Source organism: Alexandromys fortis, unplaced genomic scaffold (assembly GCF_014885135.2).
Source record: "Alexandromys fortis isolate MF-2015 unplaced genomic scaffold, M_Fortis_MF-2015_v1.1 scaffold_150, whole genome shotgun sequence".
Taxonomy (NCBI): domain Eukaryota; kingdom Metazoa; phylum Chordata; class Mammalia; order Rodentia; family Cricetidae; genus Alexandromys; species Alexandromys fortis.
The window spans coordinates 1,028,503-1,051,586 of NW_026068027.1; the positions used below are offsets into that span (position 1 = coordinate 1,028,503).

The 23,084-nt window shown below is 47.7% G+C and overlaps 2 protein-coding genes and 1 non-coding gene across 3 annotated transcripts in view; all 3 read right to left on the reverse strand.

Annotated features, from left to right (window-relative positions):
- Positions 1 to 231: 231 nt before the first annotated feature.
- Positions 232 to 10,401, reverse strand: Nop2 (NOP2 nucleolar protein). The gene is made up of 16 exons (XM_050163964.1): positions 10,253 to 10,401; positions 9,907 to 10,016; positions 8,781 to 8,826; positions 8,540 to 8,628; positions 7,553 to 7,737; positions 6,131 to 6,186; positions 5,887 to 6,043; positions 5,594 to 5,791; positions 5,371 to 5,460; positions 3,611 to 3,698; positions 3,397 to 3,537; positions 2,528 to 2,667; positions 2,307 to 2,396; positions 2,069 to 2,191; positions 1,716 to 1,944; positions 232 to 954 (listed from the first exon to the last, which is right to left on the reverse strand). Exons 2-16 carry the CDS (start codon positions 10,010 to 10,012, stop codon positions 326 to 328), a joined length of 2,367 nt encoding a protein of 788 aa, XP_050019921.1. The 5' UTR covers positions 10,013 to 10,016; positions 10,253 to 10,401; the 3' UTR covers positions 232 to 325.
- A 1,013-nt stretch (positions 10,402 to 11,414) lies between these two features.
- Positions 11,415 to 23,084, reverse strand: part of Chd4 (chromodomain helicase DNA binding protein 4) — a 37,620-nt gene continuing 25,950 nt past the window's right edge. The window contains exons 28-42 of the mRNA XM_050164034.1: positions 21,675 to 21,878; positions 21,504 to 21,590; positions 21,328 to 21,416; positions 21,084 to 21,217; positions 20,696 to 20,840; positions 20,420 to 20,585; positions 20,070 to 20,167; positions 19,827 to 19,974; positions 19,505 to 19,576; positions 18,902 to 19,039; positions 18,467 to 18,575; positions 18,233 to 18,365; positions 13,344 to 13,539; positions 12,133 to 12,296; positions 11,415 to 12,038 (exon numbers count right to left, since the gene is read on the reverse strand). Coding sequence (XP_050019991.1) covers positions 12,021 to 12,038; positions 12,133 to 12,296; positions 13,344 to 13,539; positions 18,233 to 18,365; positions 18,467 to 18,575; positions 18,902 to 19,039; positions 19,505 to 19,576; positions 19,827 to 19,974; positions 20,070 to 20,167; positions 20,420 to 20,585; positions 20,696 to 20,840; positions 21,084 to 21,217; positions 21,328 to 21,416; positions 21,504 to 21,590; positions 21,675 to 21,878 — 1,901 coding nt within the window. The 3' untranslated portion in view covers positions 11,415 to 12,020. The remainder of the gene's footprint in view (positions 12,039 to 12,132; positions 12,297 to 13,343; positions 13,540 to 18,232; positions 18,366 to 18,466; positions 18,576 to 18,901; positions 19,040 to 19,504; positions 19,577 to 19,826; positions 19,975 to 20,069; positions 20,168 to 20,419; positions 20,586 to 20,695; positions 20,841 to 21,083; positions 21,218 to 21,327; positions 21,417 to 21,503; positions 21,591 to 21,674; positions 21,879 to 23,084) is intronic.
- Positions 20,240 to 20,376, reverse strand: LOC126514930 (small Cajal body-specific RNA 11). Its single transcript, XR_007595708.1, has one exon. It is a non-coding gene; the product is annotated as a small Cajal body-specific RNA 11 (non-coding RNA).

Sequence of the window (23,084 nt, forward strand, 5' to 3'; positions counted from 1 at the left end):
CTAGGAGGCACCAGCAGCGGAAGATCGTCTTCCCTACATCCCTGCTGTCTTCTCCCCAGTACCCTGGATATGATTCTTTGGCGTTTCCTCTGGGAGACCAAGAAATACAAGCAGCCTATCATTGACCTATATAGACCTATGATTCAAGCAATGCCCAGCTGTTTCCCTCTCAAGAGACTCCCAGGCCCACAGGCTGCCAATAGCCAGCACCTTAAAAAACACAACAGTGACTAGTGGTGAAAACATGTGTATTAAATTTCATATGTATGCACAGTGGTGAGGCCATCACTGCAGAAGGATGTAAGAGTCTGGTTTGCAAGTCCATCTAAGACAACAGTGGCTGGCTGCTGCCCTTTGTCACAGATTTCCTCCTTTTTGCTGGTGGGGGCCTGGTGGAACTGTGGGGGGACCCAGTGGGGACTGAGGGTCCCTTGGGGGCACCATCCTCTTTTAGGGAAGCAGCTTTCTTGGCAGGCTGTCCTGGAAACTGTTGCTTTCCTTTTTCAATCGTTTTGGTTATCCCAAGGGATTGACTGCAGTCCTTAAGCCTTGGGGCCATGGAATTCTCAGAGGGTGGCGGCACAGCAGGTGAGTCCACACCGTTGGGAGGGGCTTTGTGCTTTGAGGGAGCAGCTTCCTTGGAGGACTTTGGTTTAGGTCCTCTTCGCTTTAGTTTCTTCTTCACTCCAGCTTTTCCACCAGGCTGGCCACTCTCCTGGGGCCTGGCAGACACTTGGGCTTTTGGGACAGAAGGGACAGTGGATTCTGAGCTTGGCCCTTTGGAGGTACCATTCATCTTGTGGAAGGGCTTTCTGGAACGTTGCTGTTTCCCCAGCTGCTGCTTGGCCTTTGGCGCCCCACCAGCTCTCTTGGCTGGCTGACTACTGTTCTCAGATGTGGGGGCCACTTGATCCTTCAGCTCAGGCTCCGTAGGGGTAGCTGCTGCTGTGTTTCCTGAGGTAAAAATTAGAGATGGTTTGATCATTAAGAAACAGGGAGGTTGTTGGGTGGTGGCGGTGCACGCCTTTAATCCCAGCACTTGGGAAGCAGAGGCAGGTGGATCCCAGGGGTTCTTGTTGCAGACAGTTTAACTTAAAAAAAAGAAAGAAGGAAGGAAGGAAAGAGTGAAGTGAGGTGTGTGTGTATGGCAGGGTTATGAAGTGCTATTCTTAGGAGCTCCTGGCAACTGATGGCTGCTGGGGATGGAGTCTGGCTCCAGGAGATGGTCTCATACCATCCATATATAGTCAACACTAAATTGATTCAGGGGAGAGAAGGTGGTGAGGAAAGAATTAAAGACTTGATCTAAAACACATTATACGAATGAAAAAATATTTTTTAAAAGTCTTTTTAAAAGTAGGGGTGGGCCCAGCAGGCGCTTTTACCTGCTGGCAAGCCTGTGTTGGGTCAGGAGCCACACAGTGGAAAACAGAGAACTCTCTTCATTATTCTGACCTCCACAGGTGTTCTGTTGCATGCACATGCCCACACATATATCCACACACAAAATAAATAAATCATAAGTAAGTAAGGTGGAGAACAGAGGTCAATGGCTGAAGTGAGCTCCAGCTTCCCCACATGCTCAGGAGCACACTTCCTCCACACAGGCATCACACCGCACACCGCACAGGCATCACACTGTACACCACACACACGTACTAAGAAAGACAGGAAAAGCAAAGGAGATGATGGGAAAAGCAGAGCGAATTAATTACCTGTGTGGGGCTGGGGAACAGAATTGGAAAACTTCTTGAACTTGGCAATAAAAAAACCATCCATGTTGTGAGTGTGAGGGTAGAAGCGTCGGGTGGAGCGCAGAGTCGGGTGAAAGCGTCTTTCTCGAAAGCGGGTAAAACCTTCCTGGCCAAAGTCCAGGCCAGTGGGCACCAGTCGCACATTCCTCTTTTTCAAGGCGTAGTCTACCACCCACTCATTCTCCTCCACCTGGACGAGGGGAGACAAAGCAGAAGGAGTAGAGTCGGATCCAGATCCGAGACGCTCGCTCTCAGAGGCAAACAGCCTTCCTTCCCACCCAGTCTCGGCTAATCTGCCCCTGCGGAGATCTCACCGTAATGGAACAGGTACAGTAGACCAGGTAGCCCCCGGTCTTGGAGGCCGCATTCACTGAGTCAATAGCACTGAGCAGCAGTTCCTTCTGCAGGTGGGCACAGCGTAGGACATCCTTCTCATCCTGCCCAAGAGAACAGGAGTGGAGACTCCATGTAACAGCCTCAGGGAGGGACCTGCTGCCTATGGGTGTTCTGACTTCAACACCCCAGCCCACAAGATCAGCCAAGGCCCCTCACCTTGTTCGTCTTCACTGCAGGGTCCTTGGAGATGACTCCTGTGCCACTGCAGGGAGCATCCAGCAGCACTCGGTCAAAGCCCCCCACCACCTGGGGAAAGGAAAGGTCAACCCAATGCTTGCTGCAAAGGGCACTACCAACTTCCCGAGGACAGTGCTAAAAACACAGCAACATCGCCAAGGGCGACGTAACCCGAAGCCTCAGGAAGACAAGAGGCCCACCTTGGGGAACTGGCGTCCGTCATAGTGGCTGATGATGGTGTTGGTGACGCCCAAGCGATGCAGGTTGCCCACGACACTCTTGAGTCGCTCAGCACTGACATCATTGGCAAGGATGACTCCAGTGTTCTTCATCAGCTGAGCTGTGCGCAGGAGAGGGGAGCACTAGGGCTCAGCAGCAGCTCCCCTGTCTCACACTTGCTACCTACCCTCCAGCACAGAGCCTGCAGGCCAACTCCCCTCTGCTTATCCAGCCTGTCCAGTGGGGACCACACCCACCCACGGGGCTTCCACTTTTGCTGACCAGCTTTCTGGCCCTACATACAAAATTACTCTCATTTCTTTCCTTTTCTAAGTAAGGTTCTTCTATAGCCACGGCCTGCCTTGACCTTCTAGTGTTCTTGGACTACAGGATTACAGACTTACAGTACCACACCCAGCTCAGAGTGCCAAGGGCTTCTACAGGCATTATGTTCACCTTTTAAAGCCAACCATGTTAGGAAACGATGTAACCAAAATTACTATCCAAGTCAGCCAAGGTCAGCTAAAGGGTTAAAAAACAGAGCTGAAACCAGAGCCTAAATCCCAGAAAACGCCATGAACCCTATATTCTTTCTTTTTTTTTAAAAAAAAAATTTTATTTATTTATTTGTTATATATACAATAGTCTGTGTGTATGCCTGCAGGCCAGAAGAGGGCGCCAGACCCTATTACAGAATGGTTGTGAGCCACCATGTGGTTGCTGGGAACTGAACTCAGGACCTTTGGAAGAGCAGGCAATGCTCTTTACCACTGAGCCATCTCTCCAGCACCCCCTATATTCTTTCTAAAGTGCAGTCAGATGACACCCACCCAGCCTGCCCTTCCCATACCTATGTAGCTGGTCTTCCCTCCAGGAGCACAACACATGTCTAAGATCCGCTCATGCTCCTGAGGCGCCAGAGCCATGACAGGTAACATGCTTGAGGCTCCCTGCAGCATATAGTGCCCGGCCAGATACTCGGGAGTAGCGCCTGTGAAAGAGGACCTCTGTGGAATGTGCTGGCACAGGGATGCAGTGCAAGGGCTACTGGCGGGGACACTTACCAATAGGCACTGAAGAGTCATAGACCACAAGTCCAGACTTTGACCACTTTCCTAAGGGATCCAGATTAACTCCACGATTGATTAGAGCCTGAAAAAAAGGACGAAGATGTCAAAACCATATATTCTACCCAAAACCAATCAGGCATGAGAACCTGTCCAAGCACGCCCACTCAACAACCAGCAGACTCTCTCCTCAGACCATCCAGTGCCTTATAAAGACTGGACGACTGCTAGCTATTCTAGTCCTCGGCCTTCAAGTCCCTTTGTTTTGAGACAGGGTATTGCGATGTAGCCTGAGCTATCCTGCCTCAGCTTACCAAGTGCTGGTATTACAGGTGTAAACTACCACATCTAGCCACACAGCCCAGTTAGGGATTGCCTGTGGAATAATTCTTCTGTACACTGTGAAAATTTGTAGCTGTGATTGGTTTATTCTTGAATTCGGTTTGCCAGTATTTTATTGAGAATTTTTGCGTTGATATTCATGAGTGAGATAGGCTCTTTCTTGGTTGGGTCTTTGTGTGATTGGTTTAATAAAGCAGCTGACCAGCCAAGAGTTGAACAGGATAAAGTTAGGCAGGAAAGCCATTGAGAATGCTGGGAAGAACGGCGGAGTCTGAAGCAGGAGGAGGAAGAAGCAAGATGGACATGCCGTACTGAAAAAAGGCACCGAGCCACATGGCAAAGCATAGGTAAGAACTATGGGTTAATTTAAATGTAAGAGTTAACTAGTAGGGCTGGAGAGATGGCTCAGAGGTTAAGAGCATTGCCTGCTCTTCCAAAGGTCCTGAGTTCAATTCCCAGCAACCACATGGTGGCTCACAACCATCTGTAATGAGGTCTGGTGCCCTCTTCTGGCCTGCAGGCATACACACAGAATATTGTATACACAATAAACAAACAAACAAATAAATAAAAGGAGTTAACTAGTAATATTAAGCCTCCGTGTTTATTTATAGAGAGCTGCTGGCATGACAGAAACTTCCGCTTACAGGGACCATGGCTAGGACTTGTGACTGCTAAAGCAGAGGGCTCTAGCACAAGCCACATCCCCAGCCCCTCTGCCCCACTCCGGTTTTTTTTGTTTGTTTGTTTTTCGAGACAGGGTTTCTCTGTGGTTTTGGAGCCTGTCCTGGAACTAGCTCTTGTAGACCAGGCTGGTCTCGAACTCACAGAGATCCGCCTGCCTCTGCCTCCGGAGTGCTGGGATTAAAGGCGTGCGCCACCACCGCCTGGCTTCCCACTCCCATTTTTTAACTCCAGGTTTCTAACTCAGTCAAGTACATTCCAAATAAGCAGACTACAGTCTTCTGTTAAATAACAGCTACAGTATGCATCACTGGAGAGATGGCTCAGCAACCATGCCGTTAAAGAGGACCAGGATTCAATCCCAGCATCCACATGTGGCTCACACCAACATTCCTTAATTCACATGGTGCACGTTCATAAATAAAATAAGATAAATCTTCAAAACGAACAAACAGTATACAAGATAACACTGATTCTGGAAGACTAAAATTGTATGGCTGTTTTACTGGGGGCTTCTTGTGGCCTCCTCCATCCCTTAGAAGGCAGCAGTTCATCCTGACGCAGATGTCTCAGCCCAGTCACAGGGAGCAGAGGTGGCAAAGACAAGGCCCTGCTCTACATGGCCTAGGCCCTTAGACCAGAGACAGAGAGCAGGTTCTCCTAGCCTACCTGCTGGGGCCAGGTGAGCAAAAGCTGGTCCAGTCCTGAATTAAACAACACTGACTCCTCACCTGAGCAAGGTCTCTGCGACGCGTTTTCAAGGTGTTGGTCCGAAGGGTGACTGGCCGAGGCACCTCATTAGCTTCTAAGAACTCTATCAACTGCAATGGAGACAGTGTTTGGGGACTGGGTCAAGAGAGCCATGGGTAGAGTTGGGGGCGGGGTCCTAGGATGCCTTCACACCCTACAAAGGTGAGAAAAGCAGAAGAAAGAGACTGGCAGGCAGGCGGGTACCTCAGACAGAGGGAAGATCTCCATGAGTTTGCCCAGCAGGAAGTCTCCATATGAATAGTAAGTGGCCAGATCCTTCTGAAGCTGATTCAGATACTCGGAACGAGACCGTCCTTCTTCCCGCTGAGCCCCAAAATTCCGAAGCACCTCCACTATATCCTGGATCCGCTTGTGAACTCCTTGCAGGTCTGGAGCCTGGGCATGTGGGCCCATTAAGGAAATGTTGCCTCAAGTGGTAGGCCTAAGAAACCCTCTTCTGGTGCCTTCCTCCAACCCTCACTCTGCACTCCAAGGATATCCTGCTCCACTTCCCCAGCAGGGGGCAGCACAAAGGCTTCCTCATCCTCCACATTGATCTGCAAATCCCCCTCTGCTTTGCCAGCCTTTGGGGGACCGGACTCAGGGGGAACATCATCTTCCTCTTCATCCGTCTCCTCCTCACTCCACTGACCCCTAGAAACAAGCCGGGAACAGAGGTTCAAGCCAAAACAGATACCCTCCTTCCTCAAATCTCCCCCGCCCAGCTGCTGCCAAACTCACCCAGCGGCAGCCTCCCGCGACTTCTGCTTCAGAGCGGCTCTTTCGATGGGCAGCAACTGCAAGGAGAGAAGGGCTAAGGCGAAGGCTCCCTTGTCATCCTGCCTCACTTGTCCTTCCCACAATCTAACACTCTCTCAGAAGCAAACAGAGAAGCTAAGGACACGAGTAAGCTCTGACAGAGAATCTATGTTACGTGTATTTCCTCTCCAGTTTTCCATTCTTCTGAATAAACACATCCTAGTCATATAATTGCTGGTACCACAGAAAACAAACCTTTACCCTCATTATATACCACCTCCCTACCAATAAACTAGATAAAAAGAAATCTTTTTTTCTCTGACAGGATCTTACTATACCATCCAGGCTGCTCTTGAACCCCTGGGCAACTGGCCTGTCTCATCTGGATGGGAAACTTCTTTTCCGTGCTGGGTTCAACTATCACAGCCTCACATGTCAGGTGAGCCCTGCCAAACAACTGCTTCATTAAAAATGAGCATTCAATGGGGCTGGAGAGATGGCTCAATGGTTAAGAGCATTGGCTGCTCTTCCAGAGGTCCTGAGTTCGATTCCCAGCACCCACATGGTGGCTCACAACCATCTCATCACTGTCATGAGATCCAATGCTCTCTTTCTGGTGTGCAGATGTACATGTAGACAAGAACATACATACATAAAATAAATAAATAAATCTTAAAAAAAAAAAGAGCATTCAAGCTGGGCGGTAGTGGCGCATACCTTTAATCTCAACTTACAGGAGGCAGAGGCAAGCAGATCTCTGTTCAAGGCCAGCGTGGTCTACAGAGCCAGCTGAGGCTACCCAGAGAAACCCTGCCTCAAAAAAAACCAAAAGAACCTTCAAGGACAGCAGGATAGCACTCATCCCCAAATTAAATAAACACACACAAATTAAATAAGTAAATAAAAAGTGAATAAGTAAAGAAAGACAACTTGGTGGAAGAACTCCTGGAAAGCTGTTCTCTGACCGCCACATGTGTGCTTTGGCGTGTGTATACAGCTGCACTCACACAAGTAGATAAAATTTAAAAAGTACTTAGGGTCAGCGGGCAAAAGCACTTGCTGCCAAGCCTGGCAACTTCAGTTCAGTCCCTGGGACCCAAATGGTGGAAGGAGAGAACAGACCCCCAAATTATTCTCCAACCTCCACATTCACAGTATGTATGTGCATATACACACTAAATAAATGTCTAAAAAACTTAATTGTATGCGTGTATTTACACTCAGCAGGATATCCAAGTATCTACCTTCTTACATCTTCATCTGCCAAGATCCCTCTCTTTAATCCCATCATTCAGAAAGCAGAGGCAGGCGGATTTCTGAGTTAAGGGGCCAGCCTGTACTACACAGTAAGACCCGATCTCAAACAAACAAAAAGATCTGAGAACACACAGAAGTGATTCTCACCTTTCCCTCTTCATCCTCCGAGCCAGAGTCTGCTCCATAGTCATCCACCATATCGGCATCACTGTCCTCAGAGCCCCAGAGGTCCCCCTGGTTTGCCACTGCCTCCTCCTCAGATTCTTCCTCCTCATCCCCATCACTGTTTTGAGCTGGTGCTGGGCGCTTCTTACCTCGAGCCTGAACTGCTCCTGAGAACAGTAAAGGGTTTGACACATCCTGAGCAGATGGCTGCCACATTCCCTGTCCCACACCTCTGGAGCCTGTCGTTATAGCCCTGAGAATGACCTTTGGGGGATGGAGAGCACAAACTAACCTTGCCCCGGACCGGAGTTCAGTTCCCAGAACCCACACGTGACAATTCACCAGGACCTGCATCTCTATCTCCAGTAGAATCAGCATCATGTGCACACACCCACACCCTCCCTCCCACCCCCACACATAATTAACAAATAATAGAAATAGAAATAGGGCTGGAGGGAAGGCTCTGCGGTTAAGTGCAGCTGTTGTTCTCGCAAAGGACCCAGGTTTGGTTCCTAGCACTCACATGGTGGTCCACAACTACTATAATTCTAGGTTCTAGGGGCTCTGATACCTTCTTCTGACCGCCATGCGCAACAGGATACATGCGATACACACTTATACACGCAGGCAAAACACTCATGCACATAAGATAAATTGAGACAGTTTTTAAAAAAAAAAAAAAAAAAGTAAGATAAAAAACAATCTTAACCAGGCATGGCAAGACAAACCTTTAATCCCAGTACTAGGGAGGCAGAGGATCTTTTTGAGTTCGAGGCCAGCCTGGTCTACAGAATGAGCCCAAGGACAGTCAAGGCTACAAAAGGAGATTCTGCCTCAAACAAACAAAAATAGACTTTATATTAAAAAAAAAAAAAAAAAAAAACTTGTTATTCCTTCCATTCTAGGAATTCTAGCCTATCTAGGGTCCAGAAGGTTCTTCACACAGCAACTGATCCTGTTTTCACTGACCTTTTGATAGCGCTCCAGGCAATGTTTCGATTCTAGGAGACTTATTTGGCTTAGGGACTTCAACAGACCTGGACCGCCTCTTCGCTGCCCTGTAGATACAGAAAGTGAAGACATGGGAACATGCCTCTAGGTTCTGCTACCTCCCACCTTAACAAGGAAACATGGCAATGCACAACTGGCCCTCTTCATCCATGTACCAAGCAGCTCCAATTTCTGCTAAACCTGGGCATCCAACACTCACCTTTTCCGAGCACGACTAGACAGCCTCTTGAAATTCTCATCACCAGCTGTTAAAAAGGAGATTAGGAGTTTAAGGGAAACACACAAAAAGGAAGCACAAATGTAGCTAGGAAGAGGGCTGCTACACTAAAGTGTTACAGAGAATTAGTGATGTGGCTCAGTGGTAGAGTGTGCACTTGGCAGGTACAGGCCCCGGGGTTCACCCAGCAACAGGAAAGAAAGACACAGGGCTACAAAGTATAGTCAGTGTGCAACACTCTGTAACACTTTCCTGGGAGTTAAGGGGAGATATGGAGGCGGGGCTGATGGGACAGCTTGGGCCAAGAATGGGAAAAGCCCCGGGTTCCATTCCATAGCCTCCAGTAAAGGGGGGGGGGGGGGGGGTAAAAGGCGTAGAGGCGATGAAGCGGTCATCTACCTGATTGTTCAGCAACCAAATCAAACCAAAAGGGACATTCTGATGACAGCAGAACCTCAAAACCTTTTCTCTGCCCTTTCCTTTATTCTCAGCTCATTCAGTTATCAACTACAGCAGAGTTTTGCTAATGTTATACTCTACAAGAAATTGTAGCGCTTTCCATTGTGTGTAAGACACCCAACTCCTCAGCATCCATTTCCTAACGAAGCCTCTTTCCCAGAACTCTAAGATCTAACAAGCGATACCATGCGTCCATGGAGTTGAGGATCTCTTTCATGGGGCTGTGACTGGCCAATGCTTCAATAAACTGCACCTTCCATTAAAAACCGGACCCCAGCTCCCTGCGCAGTCTTTTCTCCCAAATAGTGTTTCACTACACTGCACTCGGACCCCTGCTTTTCATCCCTTCTTCCAGACAATTCATGACTGGCCTGTCCCGTTTCCAACTCCTGCTTGCTAAAACCAGGCTCGGCAAAACCTTTCTAAATTCTTCATGAGAGCCCCCTTTCTGGAAACGGAGAACGGCACCTCTACTCGCACACCCGGGTACCCGTGCCCCAGTGGCATCTACCCTATCTTCCGACACGGATGACTTCTGTCCTAACAACTCACATCTACGCAGCAGGTGAAGGCGGACGCGCAAACGGGTCGAGGTTATGATACAAAATGGACCAGGGGCCAGGCGGGGTCAGGGAGCTACGACCCTCACCTGCAGGCAGGAATCTAACCAGTTCGGTCTCCGCACCCTTCTGTTTCCGGGCTTTTCGGCCAGGTCCACGCTTCTCCTTCTTCGTAGGGTCCAACTTACGCCCCATGGTGCTAAAGCAAAGAAAAACGGGGGAGGGCAGCGTTGTGGATACTGAAAGGGGAACGCAGGCCACAGCGATATTACCCGGGAAGGAGACCCGCCCGGCCCAGAGCCATGCTCGTGACCCCTGATGGGCTCCCTCCAGGCACTCCCACCAAACCCTGGCACCGCGCCCCTCTCGGGGCGCCCAGGTCGAAACCCTTTTCCGGGATACCGCACAAGCACCTGAAGCCTCCGCCTGGCTAACCTGGCTCCCGGAGACTAAGCGGCTCCAGCAAAGGCCCTCTCCACGTGCACTCGGGGAAGAGGTCCCAGACAGCGAGCCGACAAAGTATACTGCGCACGCGCAAAGGTCCTCCGGCAGTGCCCCGCCTTTTCCGGCAGGGGCGCCGGAACGGACCAAGTTTAGGAACACACGCGTCACCGGCTCCAGCGGTTCAGGGAGGGAAACGTGCGGCAGCCGGCTCCTATTCGCTCCGCCCTCCCGCCGACGTCGGCTTTCCTCCGAGGGTTCCAGTTTAGGACGCCCGAGGCCGCCAAGCTTCTATCTAGAACCGCAGCACGACCCTTGCCCTGGCATCCTGCGGATTGTCTTAGATCTCAAGATCGCGAGGTTCCACGTCTCCGCACTCCTGTTCCCAGGTTTTGATTAGAACCGCTTTCCTTAAGGAAGCTAATCTTCCCCTCTTCATTTAGCCAGAAATACGTACTTGCCCTCCTCCAAAGCAGTACTAGATAAGAGTAAAGAACTTTCCAGGCGGCTAAGCCTGACAACCAGAGTTCATTACTGGACACACTCATATTGTGGACATCGGGAACTTCTGCAAATTGCTCTTTGACCTCCACGTGTACAGTAGTCCTCCCCACAATTGTATGTAATACAAAAAGAAAAGTTATGAACAATAAGCTGGGTGTGGTGGTGGACTCCATTAATGTTAACCCAGCTCTCTGGAAGCAGAATCTGAGGGCAGCCTCAAACACACCTCCTTAGTGCCCACTCAAGAGGCAGACAGGCAGTTCTGTCCAAATGCCAGCCTGTCCAAAAGAAAAAAAAGGGCAGGAGGTGGTGGCTCACATCCACTCGGCACTAGGGAGGGAGAGGCAGGCGGATCTCTGAGATCGAAGCTACAGAGAGTTCCACGATAGACACAAAAGCTACAAACCCTGCCTCAAAAAACAAACACAAAATGTGTGTGCATATGTATGTGTTACACATTCCCATATAGAATGCTTCCCTAGGTGGTCTGCTGGCCATATTTCACAACTACCAGGCAGGTAACTATTGCATGGAGGACTCTGCAGGAATGCATCTGCTCCAGGTTAGAGGCTACAAAGGGACCGTGCAGCAGCCTCTTGTTCTCTACAATAGCAGCACCTGGCACCCACTCACCCACACTGAACCAGATCACTAAAATACAAGGAAACTTTTATTTTCAATTCTCATCAAGAAATTTGTTGTGGTTTTTTTTATGCTTTTGGTTCTTTTCCTTTTTTTTCTTTTTTTCTTTTTTTTTTTCCAACTTTATTTTAGCCGCTCAGTGGCTGGAGCCGCTGGGTTCCTGGTATTAAAAAGATGCCAACAGAGGTAGCTGTGTCTCGCCCAGGGGCCCGGCCCACTCTGAATACCCCCCAAAAGGAGAAAACACAAAGTAAACCAACAAAATAATAAAACCAAAAAGAGGAAGAAATTCAGATCATTTTCTTCAAGCCTGGCAGAACCCACAACAGTTTGTAACAGGTGCGCGGTGGGGAGAAGCCAGGGTCCAGAAGGCAGCCAGCCTGCAGCTCCTTGCACATGGCGCCGCGCTATTGCTGCTTGTCTCTCCAGCAGGAAGGGCAGGCACCATTGCCCCTCACTCCCTCCCTGCCCCTAGTGCACAGGGCTGTTCCTTTACAACTCAGAAGATGGGCAGAAGGAAGGCGAGGATCTCTCCGGCCCCCCAGGGGGCAGCCGGGACAAGAGAAAGTGAGGAAGGTCACTGCTCAGTGGTGGAAGTGGGATCATTGCTGGGTCTTCACTGCTGTTGGGCTACCTAGAAGGATAAACAGCCAAGAGTCAGAACACAGAGCCGAGGTAGGAAAGCCAAGGACACAAGCAAAGAGCTGCAACTAAGAAATTGGTCCTACCTGCTGTGGGGGAGGTTCTGGTGCCCTGTTTGCCAGACGGCTGAGAATGTTCCGCTCTGACATCTGTAACCTCACAGCAACTGGGGGGATTCGGGCAATGGTAGCTGGGAGTCGAGTCACATCGGCTTTCATGTCACTCAACAATTCTTCCAGCTGTTTCAGGACTGCAGAGGGGAAAAAAAAAGGGAGGGGAGGTCGTGAGCTGTGGTTGTCAAGGGCACAGTTCTAACACTGGCTGCTCCCAGCAGACACCAGGACATGCTATTCCCTCGACACTCACTTAACCGGCCTGGCCCAGATCCCTGCTCTTCATGTTCTAGTTCCAGTTGGCTTTTGTGGCCCAGGCCAGGCCTGGGACTGGAGCTCAGGTGAGATTCCTGCCTTGTCTCCTAAGTACCTGGGGCCCTAAGCATAAGCCACCTAAGCATAAGCCACCACAGTTGGCTGATTCTGATCTGTTTAGTGCATCCTTTCTATTCTCTCCATTTTTTTTAAATTTATTTATTTATTATGTATACAATATTCTGTCTGTATGTATGCCTGACGGCCAGAAGAGGGAACCAGACCCCATTACAGATGGTTGTGAGCCACCATGTGGTTGCTGGGAATTGAACTCAGGACCTTTGGAAGAGCGGGCAATGCTCTTAACCTCTGAGCCATCTCTCCAGCCCCTCTCCATTTTTTTTTTAAAAGGTTTGCCTCAAACTCACTGTGGCCAAGCCTGACCATGATTTCCTCATCCTCTTGCCTGTGCCTCTCTGTGCTAGGTGACAGGTGAATGCCAACACAGGGCTTTATTTCTTACAGCTTTTCTTCTCAGCATCAGGGATCAAACAGCTAACACCTATGATCTCCTCTTTTAGACTCATGCTTTTCTACTTTCTGGATGTCTCCTACCACCTTTATGACACCCATCCGTTCATATTTTACCCTCCACCCCTCATAATGTTTTACTGTAATCAGAAACACAATACTGAAAGGGGTCTAGAATTTGAAGGGATCTAAAAATCAACTGAAGTCACCTCTAAAATATCCCAGGTGACACTATTATTCTCAAGAACCCGAATATACTAAGAGTTCAAAGAGCAAACTGTTATCCTTGATTGCCGCAAAAAAAAAAAAAAGATCCTCAGTAAGAAGTTATGAATGTTGGGGACGGAAGAGTGGAGAGGGAGGCTGAAGGAGCAGGAGGCAGGGGAGCCACTGGCGACCTTTGTGTAAGACTGCATTGGCTGGCTTATTTCCTGCCATCGACTCCTTGGAGAGGTGCTGGTGACTTTCTGCCAAACACTCCACCTCAGCAAAACGAGTGTTAAGGGCCATAGATGGGTGAGAGGGGTCTTCTGACATGTTCAGGTAAGCTGCTCTTCGAAGCTGCTCCTCGATCACCAAGGCTTGCTCCAAGAGCTGCACGGGAGGGAAAAGAAAGAGGGGTTGGACTAATTGTCATTTTCTCATTGATGGGCCTCTAAGGTGAACTTGCGGCTCCTCAGTACTACCCCTTCCCCACGTTGGATCACGGCACACCATCTCCTTCCCATTAGAGGCCCACACTTTTACAATTCCTTATTCTTTAGAACGTCATAGAGAAGTAATAAAAACTCAACTTAGAAAAATAAAATAAAGTTGGGTGGTAGTGGTGCATGCATTCAAGAGGCAGAGGCACGTGGATCTCTGTGAGTTCAAGGCCAGCCTTGTCTACAGAGTGAGTTCCAGGACAACCAGGGCTACTAGAAAGAGAAACCCTGTCATGAACAATCAAAAACCAAAAAAGAAAAAAATAAAACCATAGGTAATCCCCCTGCTAGAGAAAATGTTAACTTTTTGAGAATTTTCTTCCAAAAATCTTCCTATGTATACATCTTTTACAGCAGTTAAGTCATATATTGATGACCATGCACATTTAAGTTATATACCAGGCACTTCCTTTGCTCCTCAAAACCATAGGATGACTAGTTTCACTTTCAATTTTTTGTTGTTGTTCTTTGACAATGGGTGGTGGTGGTGGCGGCACACACCTTTAATCCCAGCAATTGGGAAACAGAGGCAGATGGAGCTCTGTGAGTTCAAGGCTAGCCTAGTCTGCAGCAGAGCTAGTTAGAAGGCAGACAGGACTACAAAGAGAAACCCTGCCTAAAAAAAAAAGTTTGTTCTCTGACAGGGTTTCAAGTAGACTAGGGTAGCCTTAAACTCACTAGATAGCCTAGGATGACTGCACTCCTGACCCTCTTACCTCTACTCCCCAAGTGCTAGGGTTACAGGAATGTGCACCATTTCTGGTTTGAGGGGACAAGAGGTCAATAAAACAGAATACTGCTGTGTTGCCCAGACTGGTCTTGAAATTGCAACCCTGGGGCTGGAGAAATGGCACAGCACTGAAGAGGGCTTGCTAGACAATCACAAGAGCTGGCGTTCAGATCTCAGCCCTAGGGTAATAAGCATGTGGCCCGAGCTCTCAGACAGGGAAGATCACTGGAACTTGCTGGCCCCAAGTTCAGGTAGAGACTGTCTCAAAGTAAGAGGGCAGTGTAAGAGAGCATCAGATGCCTGTGCTAGATGCTGGGACACTTGGAGGCACACAAATACATTACAAGTAAGTAAATCTTAAATTGCCTCTCAAATACCTGGGAGCAGATAGACCTGCAGGCAAAAACCAGCACCACCACTACCACACCTTCCAAAAATAGCTTTGTTTTTTGAGGCAGGGTCTCATTCTGTAGCTCTGGGTAGCCCTAGAACTCACTTGCAAATAAGGCTGGCCTCAAACTGGCCACGATCCATTCTCCCAGGTGCTGGGATTAAGGAAAAAATAGTTTTGTGGCACAGTAATCTATCCTATGCAGATAGGAACTGTACCAATCAGGTTATCTGGATCTCGGAAACAAACAAACAGCAAAGTTTCATAAACCCAAGACTGGCCATGAATTCATGATGTAGCAGAATTACACCTGCTTCTGCCTAAGAATTTTGGGATAGTGTTTCTCTGTAGCTTTGTGGCCTGTCCTGGAACTTGCTCTTGTAGACCAGGCTGGCCTCAAACTCACCTCTACCTCTGCCTCCTGAGTGCTGGGATTAAAGGCATGCGCCACCATCGCCTAGTGAATGTTAGTTCTTAAATTACAAAACGTATCCATTGTTTAAAAGTTCTTTCCCTAGTACTGAAGGTCAAGCTCATGGCCCAGTAAAGTGCTGTGTGACTAAGCTACACCCATACCCAGCCTTATATACTGTTTTGCTGTTGCTGCTGTCAAGCAGGTTGGCTTTTGTTGTTTTATTTTGTTTCGAAGGCAGGGTTCCTCCTGCTTTAGCCTCATAAGCACTAGAATTACAGGCAGGAGCTCCCAACATGCTGTTCCTGTTGGTCCTTACACAGACCCACTAGGGATAAAGGATGTTATAAGAATGGGCCTGTTTACATATGACTTGTGTTAGTCAAGATGTATGAATTTATGCCCAAATAGACATCTACTTCTAGTCTATATACCACACCAACTCACTCCCCCACCTCAGGTTATAAGCATTCCAAATGTTTAGTCTTGTCTTTTAGGAAGGGTTGTTTAAGATAGATCCAACTGTGGCCAAACTTAGCTAAGACTCAAACTTAGCTAAGGATAATACTAAACTTCTGATTCTCGAACTCACAGAGACACCCCCCCCCCACCCCTGCCTCTGCCTCCTGAGTGCTGGGATTAAAGGCGTGCACCACCACCGCCCGGCTCAGCTGCTGTAATCTTTTTAAGTTGTCTTAGTTTGCCCTGTACTTAAACTCCTGCCTCAAATTCCTGAGTGCTAGCTAGGTGGCAGGCTTGTGTCAACACCCCTAACTACTGCCACTGTTTTCAAACTCAAGTGATGTCCACAGTAGTGGGCAGCACTGCTATGCAGGTGACTGACGTCCCTCAATGTGCCTCCCACTGAGGATGTGGGCAGTGGTAAGGAAGGTAGCTGAAGGGGTGTCAACTGTGAGAAATGCTAAGCAGCTTTCCTCACACTGAATCTCTGCTCTCACAGGAGCACCTCTCACTGACTCAAGCTCAGTCAGCTACTTCTGGGTCTTACTATGTACACCAGACTCAGCACTCACCAGTGCTCATGGCAAGCTTTGGTATAGCCCAAGAGTTAAGAATTAAGTTTTGTTATAGATAAATGGCTGTGGGGAAATTAAAAAATAAGAATACATGCTTCCTTTTGAAAATTACCTGTAATTCCCATCTGAGCATCCACAAGTAGAATTGGAACTAACTATGTGTCCCTATTCCCACTGCTTTCAATGCCAAAGCTGTGGATTCACAACAGAAGCCATTAGGCCTACTAAGCATTACTCACTCTCTCTGCCCTTTCCTCTCTCCCTTTATTTTTTTAGTTTTCCAAGACAGGGTTTCTCTGTGTCTTGAAACTTGATTTGTAGATCAGACTGGCCTCAAACTCACAGGGATTCACCTGCCTCTGCCTCCTGAGTGCTGGGATTAAAGGTGTGTGCCACCACTACCCAGCTGTCTCTGGCACTTTAACAGAAAAGTTTTGCTAACCCCACAGTAAATCACAAAGTCCAGAACCCTTTGATGTTGTTTTCTTCCCTTTAACCGTCACATGTCCACAGTCAGCATCACAGGTCAAGCTCTTAATATCTCTAACTATATAATTACAATCTTGTCAATGTTTTCATTTCCCTTGGTCCTATCCAAAGACCTTCAATGGTTGCCTATGAACTAGAGGAATAAAATCCATACTCTGTTTCTGGTACAAAGACCCACTGGCCTTCTGGTATGATGCCTACTGTCCTCTAATTCCTAACCTCTTTCTAACCTATCTCCCACCACTACTCAACGCAAATCTATAAGTCCCTCTGCTCCTACCCAATAATCTCTATTATATATATTAAAACTTTTATAGTCATTCATGAGCTACCTCTGTAGAACTGCCCTGTAGAACTTCCTTAGGGCATTAAGTAGCCTCTTCCCCCTAACACACAATGTCATCTATGTGAAACCAAATGCTAGAAAAACAAACACATTGCTTATCTCTTCTTATGTCTCTGTGCAACTCACTGCTTAGTATATAACACCTAAAGGCATACAATTATTAGTATAATTTTTTTCTTTCAAGATTAATTTATCACATATACAGTGTTTTGCATACAGGAATTCCTGCATGCCAGAAGAGGGCACTAGATCTCATTATAGATGGTTGTGAGCCACCCCGTGGTTGCTGGGAATTGAACTCAGGACCTCTTAAGCCCTGAGCCACCTCTTCAGGCCTAATAAACATTTTCTTTTCCCTCAAATACACTCAACTTAGGAGAAGTGCATCTTATTTCCATGGTATTCTATTTGATATCTACATACAAGATATATCAATAAATAGCTGCTAAATACTTGAATGAGGCTGTCTTAGTGGAATATTGAAAACAGGGTTCACCCTGTATCTTCTCTTTGCACTCAGCTTTCCGTTCGTCCATACAGAAAAAACAAGACCCCAGTCTACCCACAGCCCTACTTCCTCAGGGATCCAATTCAATCCCTTCCTAACTTTGCTAAACCCCTGAACCTATAGAAATTCGGCACCAAACCCACTGAACTAGTCTGTGCCACTCATTAGGTACAGCTACAACTCTTGTACAAATCAATAACTTCAACTCTGTATATGTCTCCTTTTTGTTTGAGGCAGGGTCTGTGTAACATTGGTTGGCCTGGATAAAGCTTGCTATGTTGACTAGGTTGGCATCAAACTCGCAGAGGCCTGCATGTCTCGCTCAGCCTCCAAGTCTATATATCTTGATCCCTGTGTCAAGTCATGACTACAAAAAGACAAACTATAGGGCTGGGAAGACGGCTAGGTTAAAAGCACTGGCTGCTCCTGCAGAAAACCCAGTGCAGTTACCAGCAAGGATAGGGTGGTCACTACCTTCTGTCAATCCCAGGGGATTTAACGCCCTCTTCTAACCTCTGTAGGCTTCAGGCACAGAAACAGTACACAAACGTGCAGACAAAACATGCATACACATAACATAAAAGTAAGTATCCTGGGGCGGGGGTGGCACAAGTGGTTGAATGAATGGACCTTACAGAACCTTCAGTCTCATTTGTCCCATCCTGCTCACCTTGAATCTTCGAGCTAGAAATTTATTCTTGATCTCTAGAAAATTGCCACGGTTCATTTCACCCTTGAAAGGCTCATTGAGGATGGCATACCGTGGGTCATTCTGGATATCCTGCCATCGGGCATAGCCATGGCTAGTGGAAAAGTGCTCAGGAAAAACAAAGGAAATAAGAGCCTCAAGCTAAAGCCTTAAGATCCCTGCACCTAGACACAGTCTTGACTCAGGCAAGGATACTTTATAATGCCAGCTAGCAGCCAGTAGTCATGTCGGCGGTGCCAGATCTCGTAGGTCTTCTTAGTGACTGTGGCTGCACGCTCCTCATTCTGCCAAAGCGAGTGCAACTCTGAGAAGGAATTGAGAGGAAGGTTAGAGAGTGGAGAAGAAGGCAAACACCCGTGAGAATAAAACCACTGAGGTGTGCAAGAAAGGTGGAGCGCACTATAGTCCATATACTAAGTCCCAGGGCAGCCAGGGCTACATAATGAGACCCTGTTCCAAAAAACACGAAGACAAAAGCAAACAAACAAACAAACAAACAGTTATTCTTGTCCTGTCCTCCCCCATCCATCTTGGTATGGTCTAGTTCTAGCTCCCTAACACAGAACCAAGAGGTGTTCATAGCATGTCCCCACCACACACTGACTTCACCTCAGGTCCCTATTCCCATACCAGTAAAACCCCCATCTGCGATGTTGAACATGAAGCGCTGTTTGACATTTTTCTTCTGCTTCTCATCACTGAGATCCTTGGGGGTTTCTCCATTCTGAAGCATTACCTCCTTTTTCTCTTCTTCCTCTTTCTTCTCTTCTACATGATACCACAAAGGCAAATGTCAGGACTACAGCCCTTGTATGCTGTATCTGTCTACCTCCACCTCCACACTCAGGTCTCCCAGACCCAGAAGAAGTGTCACCAGCCAGTTCTCTAATAAGTCATTTATCTTAGAATAAAATGTCTATAGTAATAGGTAATGAGGTGAGGGTGGGTTATAATTTTGTTTCTGGTTTTAGTACAAATTTAGTCCAAGTAATAATCAGCTTCTCAGAGGTTAAGATGGCTCAAAGGTTAAGAGCACTGGCTGCTCTTCCAGAGGTCCTGAGTTCAATTCCCAGCAAACACATGGTGGCTCCGAACCACCTATAGTGAGATCTGGTGCCCTCTTCTGGCCTGCAGCCATACATGCAGGCAGAACTGTATACATAATAAATAAACACTATATACATAATAAAAAAATAAATCATAAGAAAAAAATCAGCTTCTCTACACACTGACCTTTGTCTTCCACCACGATAGGGGTCAGGTCTATTGCAGACTTTTCCTCCACCTTCTCCGCCTCAGCAGAGCCTAAAGAAGAAGGCACTGAGAACACCCTAAAGAAAGACAACTCCACTCTGACCCCCATAAAACTTGGACAGTGTTACACATCTATACTGCTATAAGTAGAGTTTCAAAGATGTCAGAGGCTGGGGATAATTTAGAAGCAAGGGTCAAGGGTCCCAGGTCTATCACTTCTTCCTGATACTCCAAACACTTAGAAAAGTCTAGAACTACACAGCAATCTGGAGTGCTTGTAAACATATATATATATGTATACCTTTGGGCTCCGTCTCCATAGGCTCCTCTGTTCTCTCCTTCACCTCTGCCTTCTCTACTTTCTCCTCTCCCTCAAGAGGCTCAGCAGGAGCCTTATCATCCTCAGAGGCAGGGGCAGGGGTAGGGGCAGGAGCAGCAGGCTGTGCACACTTCAAAGGAACAGAAGACGGAAGGTGAAGCAAATGGGCCTGAATCTCAAGAGCCATCTGACGTTAGCAGAGCATCCAGTTACCCCATCTCTCACCTCCACAGTCACCTCAGGGGCTGTAGATTTCGCCTCCTTTTCTCCTTCTGTGTTCTCTTCTTCCTTAAGGCTATTTTCCTCTATTTTTATCCCATCCTCTGCAGACCAATAGAAGACAGTCAATTAGGGAAGTCTCAGGATCAGAGGTCAGGCTGTTTGTCTCTTTCTTAAATGTCCTCTCGTGCCTTTAAGAGCCAGCCCTATTCTTAGGACAGCCCTCCTAAACTGAAAGGGAAATTGCTGTGTGTCCGGCCAGACTACCCTGTTAAAGACTGAGCACAGGGGAGCAGAAAAAGGCACAGGACAAAGTTTTTAAAAAAGGACAGAAATGACATAACAGGCCGACTTACCAGCAGGTGGTGCAGGTGCAGGAGTATTGGGTTGTGTGTCCCCTGGTGTGGAAGGTGTAGGAGTCTTTGGAGAGGGTGACCCTGGCTGCGACATTTTCTTGTTTTCCTCTACTTCAGCCAGTTCGGGCATGCTCCAGCGCCCATTCACGTGTTCAAACTCCTGCACCTATAGCAAAGGATGGCAAGTTAAAGACTCCTTCCAGCTGCAGATTACTTTCCTATTGGCCCCCAATTTCTCTAGAAATCCTTAAAAATGAAAACAGGCTTGGCACTTACCTTCTTGCGAATCAAGGACATGACACCAATTCTAGTAAGAACGTGCTGCCGAGACAGGCCTTCACGGGGGACGCCATCGGCAAAGGTTTCCGCCCCATCTGCCCCAGGCTCACATAAATGCCGCATGAAGAGTGACACGTAAGCCCTGTAGGAAGTCAAACAGAGCCCGTCAGACACTGGGGGGCCATAAACATGGCTCCATCTCAAGGTAAGGCCCTGTAATGCTCTGGAATGCTGATCTCCAGATCCACACTATAACCCAAAGTCTCTTTCAGGGAAGCCAGGAACACAACTCTCATGAATAACAGCTTCACCTAGCAACACCCCTTTCCTTGCACAACATGGGCTAGGCCCTGGCTCCAACTGGTATGCCCAGCCCTCAACTTACTTAAATTCTTTCTCTGACTTGCCTCGAAGATCTCTCACAAGCCACTGAGTGGTAAAAGCATCCTGAGGTGGCATGCCATATCGCATAATTGCATTAAGAAATGCTTTTCGCTGACGCGCATTAAAACCAAGTACCTAAAGAAAAAGAACCACCATAAGAGAAAGCAAGCCTCTTCCCACCAAAGACCCACTGAATGACATTCTCTCGCCCCCTTTCATCCCACTAAAGGATCTACAGTACTTACTTCAATATTTCCACCAACACGAGCCAGCAGAGGAGGTAATGGTTTATCTTTATCATTCCGCAGGCCCTTGCGACTGGGCCTGCGGGGAGCTGTAAGCAGAAAGGATGGATGAGTGACACTGATGACAGCAAACACTTGCAACAGCTACAGAACCGGCAAGATGGCACCACTCTCACCTTCTGATCGTTCATCAAAGTCTTCATCACCTTCCTCTGAGGCCACTGAGTAATCGGACTGGTTGTCGGACTGGTCGTCCTGCCAATCTGGAGGGAGAGAGGGCAGATGAGCGGGGCCCACTGCTCTAGTAGAACGGCCCGTGGGTGGGGGGCGGGGCCGGCCACACACACCTCGGTCCTCCTGTGAGCCATCATTGTAGTTGACCTGTTTACGGATTCTTTTTCCTTTGCCCAGATTTCGGGCTAGATCTTCTTGCTGCTGCTCATAATGGTGCCGCAGCAATTTCTCCCAGTAGTCAGGATCCACACTTTCTTCCTGTTTTATGATTTCCCGTTCTACCTCCTCTTCCTCCTGGGGCAGAGGGAGGGCCAGGACTCAGGGGTGCTGAAGTCAGCACCACCAGCTACCCCTGGTCCTCACAATTCCCATTCTGATAGCTCCTTTGCATGGCTGGATTTGTAAACCCTCAGTGTGCCTGCTTGGACCTAAAAACTTGGAAGAAATTTAACAGACAGGAGAGAGCTCCTCAAAGGTTATGTGTAGATTAGCAGTTAGCCTGATTAAAGAAAAATGTGAGAAGGAGAACTATTCTGACGAGACAAAAGACACTGCGGCAGCTTCTATCCCTTCCTACTGGCAACATCCAAAAGCAGGAGAACAAAGAGAGGAAGGTTACACCTTAGCCGGCAGGATGGAGGCTTCCAAACACTGCAAGAGATCTTCAAGGCACAAACAGACCAGAAAATAATCTGGTCTTAATTAACCACATAAAAGTATCAACTGTTTGAGAAATTTAAAAAACAAAAAAAAACAAAGTCACGCGCGTGCACATACACACACTTCCTCACATGCATATATACAGAAACACGCTTAAGTACCTTCTAAAGCTCGCCAGATTGTTTTTGTTTTGTTCTTTGAGCAGGGTTTCTCTGTGTGGTCCTGGCTGGCCTTGCACTCATAGTCATCTATGTACCTCTACCTCCTGAGTGCTGGGGATTAAAGGCTTGTGCCACAACTGCCCAGCTTGGCTCTCTACGTCTTATTACCCAAGTTCCAGATTCTTTTCCCCTTAGACACTTCAGAAATACTGATTAAATACAAATCCTGGGCTGAGGATACTTGCTTAGCAAACACAAGGCCCTAGGTGTGACCCCAGCAATGCATAAGTCATGCAGAGCAGCATGTGCCTCTAATACTAGCCTTTGAGAAATCAGAGTTCAAGATCAACTTCAACTACATAGTGAATTCAAAGCCAGCCTGGAATATATGAAACCATGTCTCAAAGAAAAAAGCAAAATCCAAGTCCCTCAAGACAGAGTAAAACCATTATTCATAGCCTAAGTACAAACAATCTAAATGTCAGAGTTGACCCTGGGACGCATATGGAGAGAACCAACTCTTGCAACTTGTCTGTCCTACACACACACACACACACACACACACACACACACACACACAAACTCTTTCATATAAATGTACAAAGAAATAACCTAAATCCCTATGCAACTAAATTATAGAATAGGATGGTCATCCCTAATGAAAGAAAACAAAATCTAAGAATATAAAACTGAAATACCCCA